The sequence below is a fragment of the Delphinapterus leucas genome, chromosome 1, assembly GCF_059928025.1.
Source record: "Delphinapterus leucas isolate spDelLeu-1000000601 "Yukka" chromosome 1, BTC_Dleu_Yukka2, whole genome shotgun sequence".
In the NCBI taxonomy this organism is placed as follows: Eukaryota; Metazoa; Chordata; class Mammalia; order Artiodactyla; family Monodontidae; genus Delphinapterus; species Delphinapterus leucas.
Window position 1 is genome coordinate 66,689,284 of NC_143129.1, and position 18,343 is coordinate 66,707,626.

At 43.4% G+C, this 18,343-nt stretch overlaps 1 protein-coding gene across 1 annotated transcript in view; it reads left to right on the forward strand.

Annotated features, from left to right (window-relative positions):
• Positions 1-15,987: 15,987 nt before the first annotated feature.
• Positions 15,988-18,343, forward strand: part of DPT (dermatopontin) — a 39,774-nt gene continuing 37,418 nt past the window's right edge. The window contains exon 1 of the mRNA XM_022560130.3: positions 15,988-16,697. Within this exon, the coding sequence (XP_022415838.1) occupies positions 16,393-16,697 (305 nt within the window). The 5' untranslated portion in view covers positions 15,988-16,392. The remainder of the gene's footprint in view (positions 16,698-18,343) is intronic.

Sequence of the window (18,343 nt, forward strand, 5' to 3'; positions counted from 1 at the left end):
TTATAAGGGAATTTGTGATTGTACTGACACAGTGCTTCTGCTAAGTGGTCAACCCTTAAGTTTGTTTACCTGGCATTTTAATAAAATGGTCACATCAGGGTGGTTCCTTCAATCAGGCCTATAATAAAGCTTCACAGGTGAATATTAGTTCTTATCAAAATATGATTATTTGTTTATATTTACAGTCTAGGGTCAATTTTTTTTTCCTGGGGAAATACCTTTGAAATAATAATTCAAGTAGAAAGTCTGGTTCATTAAGAAAATTTAATTTTATTTACAAATATACAGAAAGGAACCTAAGGCTTATTTGAAGTTGTTTGATTAAAATGTTATAATACTGTATGGGTTAAAATTCAGAAAATATCAGATTTTTAAATTTTTAACCTGATACTCTCTAGAATATTGAATTTAAAATTAGGTCTTTGAAGGCAGAAGCAGTGCCCTGTGGTTTATCCTCTCTTGGTAGCAATTCATAGTCATAAAATATTAGGAAAGAATCCTTTGGAGCAGGGACCGATGGTCTGTGGTTGGATTCAAGGTGTCCGTAACGTCCCTGAAAATGTATGTTGAAAGTCTAATGTATGCACTTTCTTCTGGAAGGAAGGTTTAGTGTTTTCATCAGATTCTCAAAGTTGTCTATGATCTTTAGAATGCTAAGAATCACAATCTTGGAGATAAGCTACGCCGACCTCCTCATTTTACTGGTTGGGAAACTGCCCACTCCCTCCCAAACTTGTACGGTTAAGCAACTTGCCTGACAGTCTGCATGAGCGCAAGGCAGATCCCAGGCATAGACGAAAGTCTGTGGACTTCAGGAGCATAAGAATTAGAACCATCTGCACTAACATCAGTATCTTCTGGGCCTTTTAGGCAAACGAAAGATACTAAGTTTAGTTTTAAAAAATATTATTTTTCACCGTAATTGTAAATGGCTCATTAACATTGAGGAGCTGGAATTGTATCAGTGAAACCCTGCATCACTTAGGTTTACTGGCATCCAGTTTGGCTCTGATTTAGGACAGGGGCTGCATATGTGCTGGAATAAACACCCCCTCCCTCCCTTTCTCCTGCGCTGCATCCTGCTCGCATGTTTGGTGCCGGTGGCAAGTATTTGGTCTCTTCTGATGAAGCCCTGGAGTTGAGGGATGCTGTCTGCTTTTGTTTCATGGAAAATTACTGCCATATCTCGCCCTGATATCTGAAACCTCATACCATGGCTCTCATCCAACAGGTCTGTCAGGTGTGAGGTGTTTGCACAACAGTTTCTTGGACTATAAGGAGAAGATAAAATTTCCCAGACGAGGAGGAAGTGATATGAGTGGAAACCTGCAGAGCTTTAATTCCCATCTCTCCTCTCCTCACCTCGTCCCCACCCCTCTCAGAGTCTGTCAGTACAATGCTATCTGCATACATACTACAAGCTGTACAGGGTCCATAAATCGTAGTTGTAAGTGATCCACCATTTAATATTTATTCTACTCAGTGTGTCAACTGATTTGTCTTTAGCTGAGTGAGAGTAAATAAAGTTGAATTTGAAAAGTTAAACTGTCAGGAGTTGGGCTTCCCTGGTGGCGCAGTGGTTGAGAGTCTGCCTGCCGATGCAGGGGACGCGGGTTGTGTGCCCCGGTCCGGGAAGATCCCCACGTGCTGCGGAGCGGCTGGGCCCGTGAGCCATGGCCGCTGAGCCTGCGGGTCCGGAGCCTGTGCTCCGCAACGGGAGAGGCCACAACAGTGAGAGGCCCGTGTACCGAAGGAAAAAAAAAAAACAAACTCTCAGGAGTTGAGTGACCTTGATTCCCTTTCCTGGCAAACCTGGGAAAAATTGCCCAATTCATCGATCTCGATGCTCTCCAAATAACTTGTTTAATATCATTACTCATATTTTTCTCAGTGATTTTTCCTGTAAAATGGAATTTTTACTTGTGTGTTTCAATCACTTCTCACCCTCAATCAGTTTCCTGACCACCCATGTCAGGGCGACTGTTAAATTTGGTTTGTTTCTTACCGTTTTAGTTGTTGCTGGGGAGACACGGCACCTCTCTTCCTAGGTATCATGTTTGGCAGAAGGAGTTTTCTGTTTTAATTCATCATTTCAGTTCAGCTCAACAATGGCTTTTGAGCCTTTACTATGTACCCACACTGACTCTGAGGAACTCATGGCTGAAACAAGCAGTCCTTGTCTTCAAGAAGCACACAACTTTGTGTGGGAGTCTCGTGTAAGCTGCTAATTTTAACACATGGCAGCATGACAATTTCATGCTAAAAAGAAATACGGGCAATGTGTTATGGCAGCTCAAAGCAATGACATCTGAGTTGTGTGATCAGAAAACTCTTCAGAGAGGAGGATGCATGTGAGTTGAGCTTTTTTTTTTGCCTAAAATAGTCAACGGGTTATCTTTTGTTGAATGCTTACTATGAAGCATTGTGCATTTTCTCCTTTCATACTCACAACAACCTATGAAGTAGATACTATTATCCCTATGTTACAACTGGGCAAACACAAACGTAGAGTTCAAATAACCAACTGCCAAAGGCAGTTCTTCTTGCTGACTCCAGAATCCCTCACCTCACCACTCTACCACGCACCTGCTTACTTGTGTAAGTTCTCTAATCAGCAGGAGTTGAAAGCATCCCAGGCTGCACCTCTATGTCTACTGGGTGAGCAGTGGAAATGGAGTGTCAGAGGACAGGACTGTGCAGCCTAGAAAAGAGGATAGGGATTGTCCTCAACTCCTGAGTGGTTCCTCTGAGCCAGGCACTGCCTGAGCACTTCACAGACTCAATTATCATCTCATCCTCATAATACATTTGAGAACTGGATATTATTATGCCAATTTTTATAACTGAGGAGACTCAGAGAGTTATGTTTTCTTACTTGGGGCTTCAAGGAATATTGGAGGGCAGAGATTTGATCTCAAGTCCTGATGATTCCTTTCCAACCTCTCTAATCCACTAGGGGAAGAGTAGGCTCCACAAAACTGATCAGAGACTCCTAGGCTTTTGACCGTAAGTATACCTTCACCTACCTTTCTCCAACCCAGGACTAGAAAGCAAATGAAAAAAAAAAAAAAGCCTAGATTCCTTTCATCACATTGCCTTCCTTCTGTGAGCTGGATTATAAATTGGCAATTAGGAAGAAAAGGGAGTAGATTAATTCTCACCATAATCTCCCAAGTTAATACTGATTACCTTATTTTACAATGAAAGAATTTGTACTCAGAGAGTGAAGAAACTTTGTCATGTCGATGAAAATTCAATTAGCTATCAAGAAGAAAAAGAAAGAATTTTATTCCAGTCAAACTGAGGATTATAACCGGGGAGCCAAGTTCTCAGAAAGCTCTGAGAACTGTTCCGCTTGTTAGAAGTCAAAGGCATAGTCATGTACATTTTTGAGACAAAGGATCATACATCAAAATGACATACTGACAATTTACATAAAGTTTACCAAGGATATATAGTCCAGGTAAGTACGTACAAAGCAAGCAGCAAGTCACCATGACCCCCTACAGAGCTGGGAAAGAACACTATTCTTTGGAGAAGTTACATTGCTAGTGTGAGAAGAAAGAAAAAAATATTGATCTTTATGGTTGAACAGGCACTCCTATCTTTGAGGAGCTGTGGTTAATGTGTAATGCAGATGCACACTGCACATCAGGGAGGGAGGAGGCCCAAATAAACACACAGAGAGAATTTTATGTTTAATTTTTTCTTGTCCTGCCTTAAAATGGAAACTTTATTTCATCAGTCAAAATTAGATAGCAATTATTAGAAGCAGGAGGGATGAATGCATCATTGTTTGATATTTATGGAGATTATCAAGATGTAAAACAATTTGTATTCAGATATTTATCCCTGGCCTTTTCTGGACTATTCTTTTAAAGGACTCAAAGTCAAAATCTGTACATGGATCTCCTTCCTCAAAGTTTGTATTTGGGGTATTCTAGTCCTTGTGGAGTTTGAGGAGCTTTGCACTGGTTTACCATAAATGTTGACAAATTCTCCTTTGCCTTTCTCTCATGAAGTCTTCTTGGAGCAGACCCCATATGAGGCCACTTTCACAGATCTGGATTATCTCTCCAAAGGAGGTAAGGGAGAATCCCAAGATTCCAGCATCCTAGGGAGACTCTGTGAAATGTACTTCCCATTCCAGAAAAGTAAAAATAGCGTGTTTCTCAGATGGTCATAGGGTAAGTACTCAAATGCTTTTGGGTAGCCTAACCATGCTGGTGATTTATGGAGCAGCTCTCCATGATAATGGGCACTTAGAAGAGCTGACTGACAATGACAAATGTGAAAATGTTACTCAGAGGTACTAAATTGTTACTAAACTGTTGAAGATTGTAGATGGCTCAGAGTTTACAATTCTATCATAGCAGCAATAAATACTTATCAAGCATCGATTATGGGCCAGAAACTCCATTAGAAATAGGACGTAAGGGTGAACAACATAGAATTTCTATCTTCAGGGATCTTACAATCTAGAGAAAGTTTCTAAAAAATAAATAGGCAAGCGCACCAGTTTGGGAGGTGGTATAATAGGGGCACTTAAACAGGAATGCCCAGGTGAACACTAACCAGATGGGAGGATCAGGGAAGGCTTCCCAGGAGAGGTACTGTCTAAGTGGAAGTCTGCATGTGGGTTGAGGTGAGCCCAGTGAAAGGGGAAGGAAGAGGCCATGGAAAGTGTCCTGCACTGTTGGAAGATCACGCAAAGGCCAGGAAGTAAGAAAATCACATTTCTAGACATCTGAAGGTAATATGGCTCTGGTGAAGAAGCAGGGGGTAGACTATGAGAGGACAGCTCCTAAACTTTCTCAATGATCGATTCTTTTCCAGAACCAATAATTTAATAGTGACTTTGAGGTTTCAGAGACAGAAGCTTTGACAACACTCAAAAGAGTATCTTTTTTCAAGAATATATTTTAAATATAGAATTACTAAATGTTAGAGATGGAAAGGGCCCCTCATCTGATGCAATCCCCTTGTTTAACAAATGAGGAAACTGAGGCTCAGAGAGGTTTGATGACTTATCCAAGGTCTCAGCAAGGTTTAATAAGTGATTTTGCTTTAATAAATGCACAAGTATATTACATTCCTGGATGGGAAGAAAGTACTGTCAAAGTGAAGTTTTCCAAATTCAGATACGGCCTTCATACAACTCCAATTAAAGTGGCAAAAGGATTATTGACAAACAATCCAACAAAATCATTCTAGAAATCAGTGACACTTAAATGTTCAAGTCTTTCAGGGTAATTGTCTATTCCATAGTACAGTCTACACAGAAGGGTAGAATGGAAGAGATAAGAACCCTTTCCTTCTAACACACAAGGTACTTCCATGTGTTATACCCTCTTTCAATGAGTCCAAGTACATTTTAAGAGAACGCTTCCAGGGGGAACGTTCTTGTCCTTACTACTGTCCTGCAACCTGACAGCTAGCCAGCAAGCTGATGCGCAGGCAAGCCCTGTGATGACGCCTTCAACGAGAGGGGCAGCAAAGGCATCATAAGTCATCCCTGAGTCAAAGCCTTCCATTCCAGCCCTTAAACATATTTACTGTATTAGTTCTTCTTCCTTCCAACTGCAATAAGAATTAATGCTTATGTAATGTCTCTCATCCCAGGAGCTTTAAGGGATTGACTAACATAACGGTGCTTAGTACCTTTCTGATTAGCCATGGGAAAATGTCAGTTTTCATTGCTCAGGAAAATTACTGCTCTTCCTTGTAACTGCCCCCCACCCCCGACAGCCTAATTCATCATTCTCAGGCCAGGAGAGCAGAGTCCCTGCACTGGAAGAGCAGACGGAGACCGGAACAAGGGAGGGACTTGCCTCAGGGATTGGGAGGCTGTTTCTGAGGGGTGGTGTTTACACAGGGCTCCAACTCCCAACGTGAGCAGTGCTTTGGGAGTTCCATTGTTTAGGGAGCCTCACCCTCCCTGCTGCTCTCCGTGGCTCACTGCAGTGTGCCTCACTACTGTGGTTTAAAACCATGCGCTTCCTGTAAGCCACCTTTTTGTCTCATGGATTTGTTTCTGATGCCAAAAGCTGTGTGTGTGTGTGTGTGTGTGTGTGTGTGTGTGGTTCCTAATTAACAGGGCAAAGGTTGCAGCATATGGACGACCTCCTTTCAGAACTATGCAATCTCACTTGCACAGTATCCAAGTACTTAGAAGAAACACGTTACTCTTATGGGGATACTAGTACTTTACACTCTACTCCTTCAGTACTTTTCCATCATTGTACTACAGATGTATTATATGTATATGTAACAATCCACATAATCTAGCAGATAGAAAGAAAAAAATTCATTCAGAAAGCACTGTCATTCCAAGTCAAATTTCCTAATTTGAAATCGGCCTTTTAAATGCTTAAAGCTATGTGTATAACCCACATGATCTAGCAGCTAGTAGGCACTCAGTAGATATTTAGTCTCTTCCATTGGCAGGGCTGTAGCATGAATCAGTTCATCCTTGCATTGATTGGAGGAGGTAAAGCTGGCCTTATTATTTCCACTTTACAAGTTTGGAAATATGGAAAGAAAAATGTTCCTTTCAGTTGTGTCAAATTCCCATATTTCATACCAGTTTGGAAATATGGAAAGAAAAATGTTCCTTTCAGTTGTGTCAAATTCCCACCTTTGCAACTTGTTCCATTCAGGAAGTCAAAGGTAAATCTTTTCCAGAAAACAGATTGGGAATCCCTTTGACTTGTCCTGATGTATGTGAGTCAGGCTTCTCCACTAGGCCATGCAATCTCTGTCCCTGGAGATCTTCCTGAGCAAAGAAAACTGACGTCTCACAGACCTGCACACTTACATCAGTATGTCTAACTGTGGCTCACACTTTTATACTCATGATTTTGAATGTCATGTTTGCATCCTTTGAAGGACAACTTTTCCCAGTTTTTCAAAGGGGGTGACTGATGCTGAGAAAGAAACTTGCCCAAGGTCACTCAGCCGGTGCAGATAATCTGTTTTAAAGTCTGGTGGAACACAAAGCTTTGCTCTCTCCGCAAATGGAACAAGTTGCAACCGTGGGCATTTGGATGGAGTGAAATGAGCGCTGAGGGTAGAAGGTTGGTGGGGAGAAGTGGGGCTGGCTTCACATTGAAGAAAGAACCACATTGACGCTTCCCAACATCCCGCAACTGAAAGGAACATTTTTCTCCCACTGGGTAGCTAAGGGCCACAAGCAACTGGAGACAGATGTCCAGTGCTGAGGACAGTCACCATGTTTCAAAATTGCCCTTGTATTGAATCCAGGCGCTTATCATTTATATCAGCTAGGTCCCGGCAAGAAACAGGTACATATTCAAGAGGGATGACTGGAGAGAATAAATGAAAGAACCATGTGCAAAGGTGTGAGCAGGATTAAAGGTGAACACCCAGGTCAGCTACACTAGAAACAGTTGAAATACTGCCCCCAGGCCTGAAGGGGCAGGGAAAGGGTGATGTTATTGGAACCTAGTCTTAGAAGAGGGGACAGCCAACAGAAGCTGAGGCTTCATGGAGAGAAACCCAGTCACTGCCTACCAGGGCTTGGCAGGGAAATTACTATTTTGCCCCTTTCTTCTCATCCTTTAATATTCCCCTGGTGCCTCCCACTGGCCAAGCCTAATGAGGACCTGAGGGCGGAGGGCACTTTCACGCAGTGCCTTACGCTTCTCAGGGCCCAGGGCAGGAAAGAGAAGTACTCTGGAAAGTGAAATGAAGAATAGCTGTCACATCACCTTGCAAAACCATAACTCATTATTTTTTTTAATACCAGCCTCTCTTCAAGCACTTTCTACACACTGTCTCATTTAATTTTGTGTAGATTAAAAGTAAAGTATGTGCATATATGTATGAGTGCATGAATGTGGGCACACCCATGCATGCACACAGATACACACACACACACACACACACACACACACACACACACACAGCCTGCATGGCTTTGGCAACTCGATCAGTGCTTCTGCTTAGGTGAAGCAACCCTACTGTCCAAGAGGGTTGAATTTTTTTGGTAGATGTTAATATTGCAGCATTTTAAAAAGCTGGGTTAGAAAATAGCAGTCATTAGCGTCCAGCGTGCTTGGCTCCAGGCTGTTGACAGGGAGGGGAGGAAGGTTGGGCTGCAGCCTTTGCTGTGATTCTCAGTTCTTCTCTGTCACTGTCTGCATGAGCGGTGTGTGAGCAGGAAGCCAGGGTGGGCTCCGTGAAAACAGGATTATAGTGCAAAGCCCTCACCGCAGCCCGCGTGCCACGGAGCCAGGGACACATCTGGACCCGGACCAGCAGCTGGGTAGTTGGCAGAGGAGCCTTGCGTGGTTCTGCCTCACTCACTCGGGGAACGATATGAAATCAGACTCATTCTCAGTGAATGAACATGCACCTAACCCTGTGGTTCTAGACTTTGTTATGCATGAAAGTCACAGTGGGAGTGGGGGTGGGGGAGCTCATTAAAAACACAGATTCCAGGGCCCCGTCGCCAGGGATTGCACTTCAGTAGGGTTGATGGGGCCCCAGGAATCTGCCTTTAGCACATTTTTCTGTGAATATGATGCAGGTGGTCTGTGGACCTCACTTTGAGAAATGCTGATTTGGAGTGGTCATGTGTTTTTAGAGTTGGGAGAGACCATAGGCTTCCTAGGTGACCAAGTCCATCATTGAAGGCCAGAAAGGTTAAGTGAGTGTACAACCCCAAAGGAAGTACCAGTGCATCCCTGCGGGAATGGGAGCAAGAGAGTGAATCTTAGTTAAGGTAGTCAGGCAAGATCAGAGGAAGCGGCAGACAGACAGTGCTGGGGAAGCAACTGGCAGAGACAATGGAAATACTGTCTCCCTGGAGAGGAAAGTCATCTTCAGGGAGGCTCCTGCCCCTGCCTGCTGCAGAATGGTCAGAGGCAAGGGATTGTTAAATGTGCATGAGCTACAGGACACATTCGTCGAGTCTCACGATGCCAAGTCCTCCACACCCCTGAGAAACCCGGCAGGGGTGATGGGACTGACTGTCAGAGCAATGTGGGGTGCTTCAGACCCTCAATTTGGAAGTGGGAGACATGTGTTGATATCCAGACCCTGTCACCCAATATGTCTGTAAGTTGGGCCATTACTTCTCAAAGCCTCCATTTCCAAACTGGTAAAGTGGAAATAATAAGGCCAGCTTTTCCGCCTCCAATCAACGCAAGGATGAACTGATTCATGCTACAGCCCTGCCAATGGAAGAGGCTAAATATTTACTGAGTGCTTACTAGCTGCTAGATCATGTGGGTTATATACATAGCTTTAAGCATTTAAAAGGCCGATTTCAAATTAGGAAATTTGACTTGGAATGACAGTGCTTTCTGAATGAATTATTTTCTTTTTTTCCTCATCTGTATCCATATCTTTCCAACGGGACATTCCTTTCAGCAGTGTTCTCTAGCAGATCATAAGCTCTTGATTACATGTATTCTGATTTCAACATGTTGTTTCACTTACAAGCACATAATCTATTTACTAAAGTGATATTTCCAGCAGCCTCCATGTCTCTGGGCTTCATTCATCCTCACAGATCCTCAAATACTAATTCGGCACTTAGACCTACCAGCTTCCTTCCATGAGCATCTCAGAACAAACATGGCTTGGCTCTCCCTTCACAATCTTGGTTCCAGTGCACGTGAAGGCCTCCTCCACCATGAAGGCGCTTCCTCCTGCCTGCGGCTTCCGGAACTCCTAAATTCTCCTCCCTCACTCCCTGCCTTCATTGCTCAGCCCTGCAACTCACTCTCAGTGACCTCTGCCATCCACACTCATCACATGGACTAACGGAGCCCCTGAGGGTGGTGAAACAACACCCTCCCAGTTTTGCTCATTCCCAGGCTAATCCCGCCAGTCACATCTCTGCACAAGGATACTCAGCTGCCTGCAGAGCCCTGGGCTGCTCATCACACCGACTTGCCTAACGATCCCCTCCGCTCCAGTGTCTAGTGTTTTTCTGAGGTGATAATGACAACCTACGTTTGTGTCCAGCATTATAATTTACAAAGGTTTACAAAGGCTTTGCCAGACCACAATTTGATATGATTCTCACAATCATCTCATGGTGGCTATTATCTCTCATTTTACAGATAATAAAACAGGTTTGTCTAACTCAGTGGTTCTCAACCAGAGATGATTTTATTCCCCAGGGAATGTGTGGCAATGTCTGGAGGTATTTTTGGCTATCACATTTTGGAGAGGGGAGACCTACTGGCATCTAGTGGATAGAGGCCAGGGATGCTGCTAAACATCCTATAATGTACAGGACAGTCTCCACAACAAGGAATTATCTGGCTCAAAGTATCAATAGTGCCAAGCAAGATATTCTGGTCTAATGTCATTTCATTTACTTGTTGAACCAAGATTCTAACCCAGATATTTGGAGTCCAGGAGCCCCTGCTCTTTTTAGCATCGTGTGCCACGGCTTTCAGGTCCTGCCACTACCTTGGTTAATATCATCTCCTCATTAAGAGAAAAAGACTGATGAACTCCATGAAGTTCCCTTGGTGCTTTGTGCTAGCTTTGAAAATTATGGTTGTTATTAATTCTCTCCGAACCTAATTTTCCTCAACCATAAAATGGTTAGCCTAGAACTATTGGAAGATTAACTGGTCTGTCACATGTAAAGCACATGGTTGAGTATCCAGCACACAGTAGGTGCACTTTATTCTACCCCTCCCAATCTTCTCTCCTCTCTCTTCTTAACTTCAGCTCTTCCTGAACTTCTTTAACTTTCTCTGCTGCCTGCAGTATGAGCATTTTTAACATTTAACATTTTAGCTCTCAAGCTCTCATTTAGCTTCAAATGGCAAAAATGTGGGTTCCATCATAGGAAAGAAAAGGATCGCACAAAGAGAGGCAAGCTTGAGGAAGAGGAGGACAGACTGGGTATACCAGGGTTATTCAAGATGTTCCTCAGCTAAACGGTGAAGCTGGCAAATATTCTTGTTTGGAGGAAAATATGAACGGTTCAGCAGACACTTGCCATCTTTCCTGAGAGTACATATATAAAGACCCTGTATTTTGGCCACATAGCGCTGCAGCCAAATCCTAATTAGACACAGAAGTTAAAAGGGAAAAAAGAAAGTGCCCCCAAATGGAATCCTCCAATAATTTCCAGTCAATATTTTAGGTTAAGTATCTGTTCATCTGGGGCTACCACCTTCTCCCAGGCACTAGGATGAGCCATGCCTTCTGCCTTTCCAATAGCTTGTCCACGGAGCCAACAGGTCTTATCCAGATTGCTCTAGTAGATGTAGATCTGCTCTAGAGTGACATCGTGAGTATATACTGTTTTAACTAGCAATGTACAACAGGATCTGCCCCAATCCTAAAGTAACTCGCTCAGAGGGATGTGTTGATTCGAAGGCCTTTGTGGAGGCTCCCCATTGAAATCAGGCCAAACAGCATATTCAGAATTTCTCAAGAAGGGATTATATGCCTGAGGAGGCTTCCAGGTAGGAGTGGATCCAGGTTCTAAAAAGTCTCACCAGAGGAGCTGTGGCTTTCCATAGCTTTCCAAAGAACTTAGGCCTAATAGCAAGTATGGGTGAGCATGTAGAGAAATTGAAACACTCATACCCAGCTGGTAGGAATGTAGAACGGTGCAGCTCCTTTGGAAAGCAGCCTAGCAGTTCCTCAAAAAGTCAAAAACAGAGTTACCATATAGCTCCAAAACTCCACTCTTAGGTACACATCCAAGGGAAATGAAAACATACGGCCACACAAAAACTTGCATGTAAATGTTCATAGCAACATTGTTCATAGCCAAAAGGTGGAAACAACTCAAATGTCCATCAATTTATGATGGATAAATATCATGCAGTATGTCCATACAGTGGAATATTGTTTGGCAATAAAATAAATGAAGTACCGACACATGCTATAACATGGAAGAACCTTGAAAAAATACTAACTAAAAAAACCATCACAAAAGACCACATATTGAATGATTCCTTTTGTATGAAACATCCAGAATAGACAAATCCATAGAGACAGAAAGTAATTTTGTGGTTACCTAGGGCTAAAGGTTGAGGAAAAATGGAGAGTGATTGCTAATGGGTACAGAATTTCTTGTTGGATGATAAAAATGTTCTAAAATTGATTGTGGTGATGGTGGTAGAACTCTATGAATATACCAAAAGTCATTGAATTATATACCTTCAATGGTGAATTGTATGGTGTATGAAGTATATCTCAATAAAGCTATTAGAAGGAGGAGAAGGAGAAGAAAGAAAAGGAGACAAAAAGGAAAAGGAAGAAGAAGAATCATCAAGGCATTGGAATACTCATTGGCAGAGTCTCTCCAAAACATCTCAAGTTCATTACTACTAGGAAGTGAGACAGTCCAGTGATTATGCTGTGGGCTCTGGAATAAGTATGATTGAGCTGGGGTCAGATAGGCGTTAGCATGACTGTGTTACTCCTTACCAAGTGACTCCTGAAATTTAGGTAGAGTTTTCTGATATAACTTGTGTGTAGTGGTTCTACAGCATGCATCAGGTCACCTGGAGGGCTTGTAAAAATGAATATTGCTGGGCGGCACCCCAGAATGCCTGATTCAGTAGGTCTGGTGTCGGGCCAGAGAATTTGAGTTTCTAACAAGTTCTCAGGTGATGCTGATGCTGCGGGCCCTAGAACCACACTTTGAAAACTACTGATCTAATGCTGAGTTCTTGACGTTCCCCAGGGCCTACTGAGCATACTTTGCCAACAACAGCAGAAATTCATAGTGCAAATTAATTCGTATGTGTGATTTAATATTAATAACTTTATCAATATTTTATTTGGCGATTATTATTATTATTATTATTTTTGCGGTACACGGGCCTCTCACTGTTGTGGCCTCTTCCATTGTGGAGCACAGGCTCCAGACGCGCAGGCTCAGCGGCCATGGCTTACGGGCCCAGCCGCTCCGCGGCATGTGGGACCTTCCCAGACCAGGGCACGAACCTGTGTCCCCTGCATCGGCAGGCGGACTCTCAACCACTGTGCCACCAGGGAAGCCCGGCAATTATTTCTAAATGTTGATATATAATTAGTGGACTGCAGTTTTGATGAAATGATGAAAGGAATCACAGTCTAGGAATCAGAAGACCTGGGGGTCATGCCCTTCCGGCCCTAGGAATTTGAACCAAAAAAGTTCCTGACCACAGTTTCCTCACCTGTGAAAAACAAATCCCAATAATGCCTCACTAATATATACAAGGCTGTGAGAAAGATAATATGATAACCTAGTTGAAAATGCATGGCAAATTGCATATGCGTTAAACGTACATTCTTAATGTCTGTTCAGGACAACCAGTCTCTGGGAAACCTCCAGCAATGGGCTGCAAGTCCTCAGTTTCTAGAATCCCCTGAGACACTGCATGAGTTAGGATGCTATCAACTCTAAGTAACAAGAATCTATACCCAAACTAGACTAAACTCTAAAGATGTTTACTTGTGCACATTACAGGGGGTCTAGCCATGGAAGCTGTAAACTGTAAGATAAAAGAGGTCTGCAGAGAATGGGGAACAGGAAGGGCCTGGAAATTGTTGGGAAATGAATGTGTGATAAAGATGAGTGCTTACAATGATTTGCATTGTCTCTTGGAGCTCTTTAAATCTTAAGACATATCCAGAATGCAGGATATAACTCATGAGCATCAGGATGATCTGTTTTAAAACCTCTACAGTAGTGGTTCTCAACCTTGGCTGTACATGCAAATCATACAGGAAGGTTTTAAAGGATACTCTTGTCTGGGCTTGGTTCAAAAGCTTCTGATCTGATGGATCTGGGGTGAGGCTCAGACACTAGTGTCTTTCAAAAGTTCCCCAGGTAATTCTTAAGTGCTGACATGGTTGCAAATAATTGCTCCAGCATATCATAAACCAAAGTGGTTGCCCTAAGCTTGGAGGACTCCAGTTGCCAGCACTGGGGAGTTACTTAGGGATAGGAGTGATAGGACAGTGGTCCCTAATCTTTTTGGCACCAGGGACAGGTTTCAAGGAAGACAGTTTTTCCACGGACCGGCGGGGGAGGGGAGCGGGGGAGCTGGGAATGGTTTCGGGATGATTCAAGCGCTTTATATTTATTGTGCACTTTATTTCTATTGTTATTACATTGTAATACATAATGAAATAATTGTACAACTCACCATAATGCTGACAGGAGGTGGAGCTCAGGTGGTAATGAGAGCAATGAGAAGCAGCTGTAAACACAGATGAATCTTCGCTCCCTCTCCCGCCATTCACCTCCTGCTGTGTGGCCAGGTTCCTAACAGCCTGCAGACCAGTACAGTCCGCAGCCCAGGGGTTGGGGACCCCTGTTATTGGAGAAGGTGGTACTAAAACAAACTGGGACTCATGCCTATTCAGCCCAGAGCCTCTTCCCCTCCCTTTGATAACTACATCCTCAGAGCAAATTACACGCTTGACACACACACAAATATACACACGTTTGCTTTCTTCCCATGTGTAACTTTCTCCTTCAAGGTTACCTTAATTTAGCCTGAATGCCATCTGGTAAATATGCTATAAATTGACAAGGGGTGGACTTCATAGTGTGATTTTTTTCCCCTGGATCCACATTCCTTTAGGAAAGTGGTTCTTAAACTTTGGTGTGAATAAGAATCACGTGGAATAATTTTTTAATGTAGATACCTGGGCATCACCTGTGAGGTTATGATTTAGTAGGTCTGGAGCCCAGGAATCTGCATTTTAACAATCTTCACGGGAGCTTGAGAAATCATTGGCCTACAACCACAATTTTAAGAAACTTCCTGAGGGACAGCCCTGATGAAAAATGGGAAATACTACCCACTTAGGAGATGCCCAAAGGGCTCAAGAAATTTGAACAGCTAAATCACCAAAGAAAACAGACAGATGACCAATAAACACATGAAAAGATGCTCAAAATCATTAGTCATTATGGAAATGCAAATCAAAACCTCACTGAAATACTACTGGAAACCTAGTAACTTGTTAAAATGGTTAAAATAAAAGAAACTGCAATTTTTCTGGGAGGGATGCACTATAGTTCAGCACCTGAGAAATCAGGTAGTTTCTTACAAAGTTAAATATACACTTAATCCAGTACTCTCACTCCTAGGTATTTGCCCAAATGAAATAAAAATTTCTTCTCACAAAAACCTATTCATGGACGTTTATAGTAGTTTTATTCATAACTACTAAACACTGGGGAAAAAAAACAAATGTCTTTCAACTGGTAAATGTATAAGCAGTCTGTAGTAGAGCCATACCATAGAATACCACTCAACAGTGTAAAGGAATGAACTATTGACACTAACACACAACAATATGGATGGATCCAGAAAGCATTTTTCCTAGTGAAAGGAGTCAGACAAAAGGCAACATATTGTATGATTCCATCTATTTGACATCCTGGAAAAGGCAAAACTACAGTGACGGAAAGTAGATCAGTGGTTACCAGGGGCTGGGTATTGGGAAGGATTTGACTACCAAAGGGCGTAAGGGGACTAGAGGGTTGAGGGAACTGTTCTGTGTCTTGATTATGGTACTGGTTGAACGACTGTATGCTGAACATTAGAAGAGATGAATTTTATTATATGTAAGTTATACCTCATTAAAAAGAAAACTCAACACAGAGGGGAAAACCACCAAAGGATAAAAAGTGGCTTTATTCAAATTAAACTCATGACGTATTTGTCAGCCCAGCACGGTTTCTAGGTGTAGATGGGTCAAATTTCAGCAGCTCGGAAGGATGTTTAAATGTAGCGATAATGCCCAATTTTTCTCTCCAGGGGCCCATAGTACTTCCCTATGTGACTTAAAAATTCTCAGAGTAGCCTGCAAACTGGCATTCCATGCTTATAACTCAGGGTTAAAAGATGTTGGGCTGAGAACTTAAAGTAGGTATCTAGCCTTGCAGAAATGTGAATAACTCTGACCCTTCAACCTATTATTTTGGTGTTTTGAAATCACTTTCTGCATATTTGTGTGGTCCTGGAAGGCTGGTTTGGAGAACAAATACAGGGGTTTGCTAGTGGTGGGGTTGGGGGGGGTAGGGAAGAGAGAAGTGAAGTGCTAAGAGATGAGGGACAAATTTGTTCCTTTTTTCAAGTGAATGTTTCTGAGGTGTGTGAAGCCATTTGCTTTTATAATCTATCTGCTAAGTTGTTCCTCCTCTAGGGAGTTTCTTCCATTTGCATGTTCCTTACATTTTCTTAGAATTCCACCTTAAAACAAACTGAATGTACTTATGGCCAATATCTCGGCGCTGAAAAGTTTTGCTTAAACGATGACACACTGCAGTTGGAGCCTGCTTGCTCGCCCACATCTGGAAGCCACATGTCAGCAGCAGCTGTATAAAACCAGCAGCCCAGCAGACATAGGGTGACTTTTTTTGCCAGAAACCCAGACAGCATGGACCTCACTCTTCTGTGGGTGCTTCTGCCACTGGTCACTGTGACCTGGGGACAGTATGGAGACTACGGGTACCCATATCAGCAGTACCAAGACTATAGTGATGATGGGTGGGTGAATTTGAACCGGCAGGGCTTCAGCTACCAGTGTCCCCATGGGCAGGTGGTGGTGGCCGTGAGGAGCATCTTCAACAAGAAGGAAGGTTCTGACAGACAGTGGAACTACGCCTGCATGCCCACGCCTCAGAGCCTGGGGGAGCCTACAGAATGCTGGTGGGAGGAGATCAACAGGGCTGGAATGGAATGGTAAGAGCCAGCGGGCTGCACACGGCCGGTATTATCGCAGCATATCCCTCTCACTGGGGGATGCTTGATGCTCAGGGAATAGCACTTACTAGAGTCTGGGCAAGTTCTACCAGGAACCTTTCCATTGCATGCTCTGGGTGGGGCAGGGTCACTGCTGAGCAGACCGCATTACAGGACAAAAACCCAGAATGGGAGGGTGTCCATGGCAGGTGGACTCTTCTGTGGTTCTGTTCCTTCCAGAAGCAGCCCTACTCTCAGTTTGGTCCAGGACTAGTAGGGGTCTGCGAAACGTTTACCAGTTCGCCAAAAGTTAAGTACAGAAATTCAAAGTATTTATGGAACTTTATAGCAATTTAACATTATTGTGACATCCAAGTGACATTTTAGTTTGGTAGTAATTTATTTTGACTGTTTTACAAAAGTATTGGTACCCAATAGTTTGGGGAAAATAAACAATGGGACGTTCACCACAGACAGTTTGAGAAATATTGATATAGAGCAAACGAATGGGGAGAGGGGTCAAAGAAGCTTAGGCAAAGAGAAGTGAAATTAAATAGCTCCCTCCTGCCCCGATTAAATGTGCTCTCTCAGTTTTGAGTACCAAGGTCCTTCTCTCTGTCTGAATTTAAAATGGGTTTCACTGCTGGGAAATAGTTTACTAAAGTCTTTTGGGGAGAAGGAATGTTCTCTTCTGACTGGGCTCTGCCATGGTTAATGACATGGAAATGGTCTGAGCCTGTGTCTTCACTGTGGGGTGTGACTGTCTCACCCTAGTACTTGGTCAGAACCCATCCTAGGAGCTATGGTCTGTGAGGCCAGTTAATCACAGCAGCCAGGATGAAAGCAGCACCACTGGGTGGGTCGGGGGAATGGGTGGAAGCAGGCCCTGTGGAAGGCTGTCCTGGGGAAGAGGAAGCCCACCTGGCAGGCTGCTGTTATGGTAACTGTAGAGAGAAGATTCTTTGAGGACTCCCAGCATGCATGTGGTGTAATGGGGGTTAGGGATGGTCAAGCACAAAACTCTGAGGATCACTCCAGCAGCACACAGAACAATGATGGGAGATCAAGAGGAAAAGACTGATGGGTGGAGGGGACCTCTCAGTAATAAAAACAGCGGCCATTGATTGAGTGCTTACCCTGAGCAAGCACCATGCTGGGTGATTTCTATGGATTATCTCATTTAATGCTCAAAACAAATCTCTAAGTCATTTTATAGGTAGATAGAACGCAGTCTAGAGATCAGGGGTTTCCTCAGCTAGGAAGTGGTAGAGCAAGGATTTGGATTCAGTGAGTCTCAGCTCCAAAGTGTATGTGCTTAGCCCTGGTGATGGGTGAGACAGACTTGAGAGTCTGCTCCCTCTGCCCATTGTGGGCTCAGTCAGCACAGCCAGGGCCACAGGACTGGACTCAGGGCAGTTCTTCATCCTGAGGATGGAGGGCACTGCAAATCACAGCAGAAGCCAGCCCTGGAGGGATTGGACGAACTTGTTTACTACCATGACTGAGGAGGGGCTCAGCCAGCCTGTGGAAGGGATGGGGAGAGGGTCACACAGGCAGCTTCAGGTCAGAGGCCCCATTATTGGGCCTTTCTCATCCCCCTCACTGCCTCTAGTGAGCAGATTTAATTATCCAAACCCCCTTCTGAC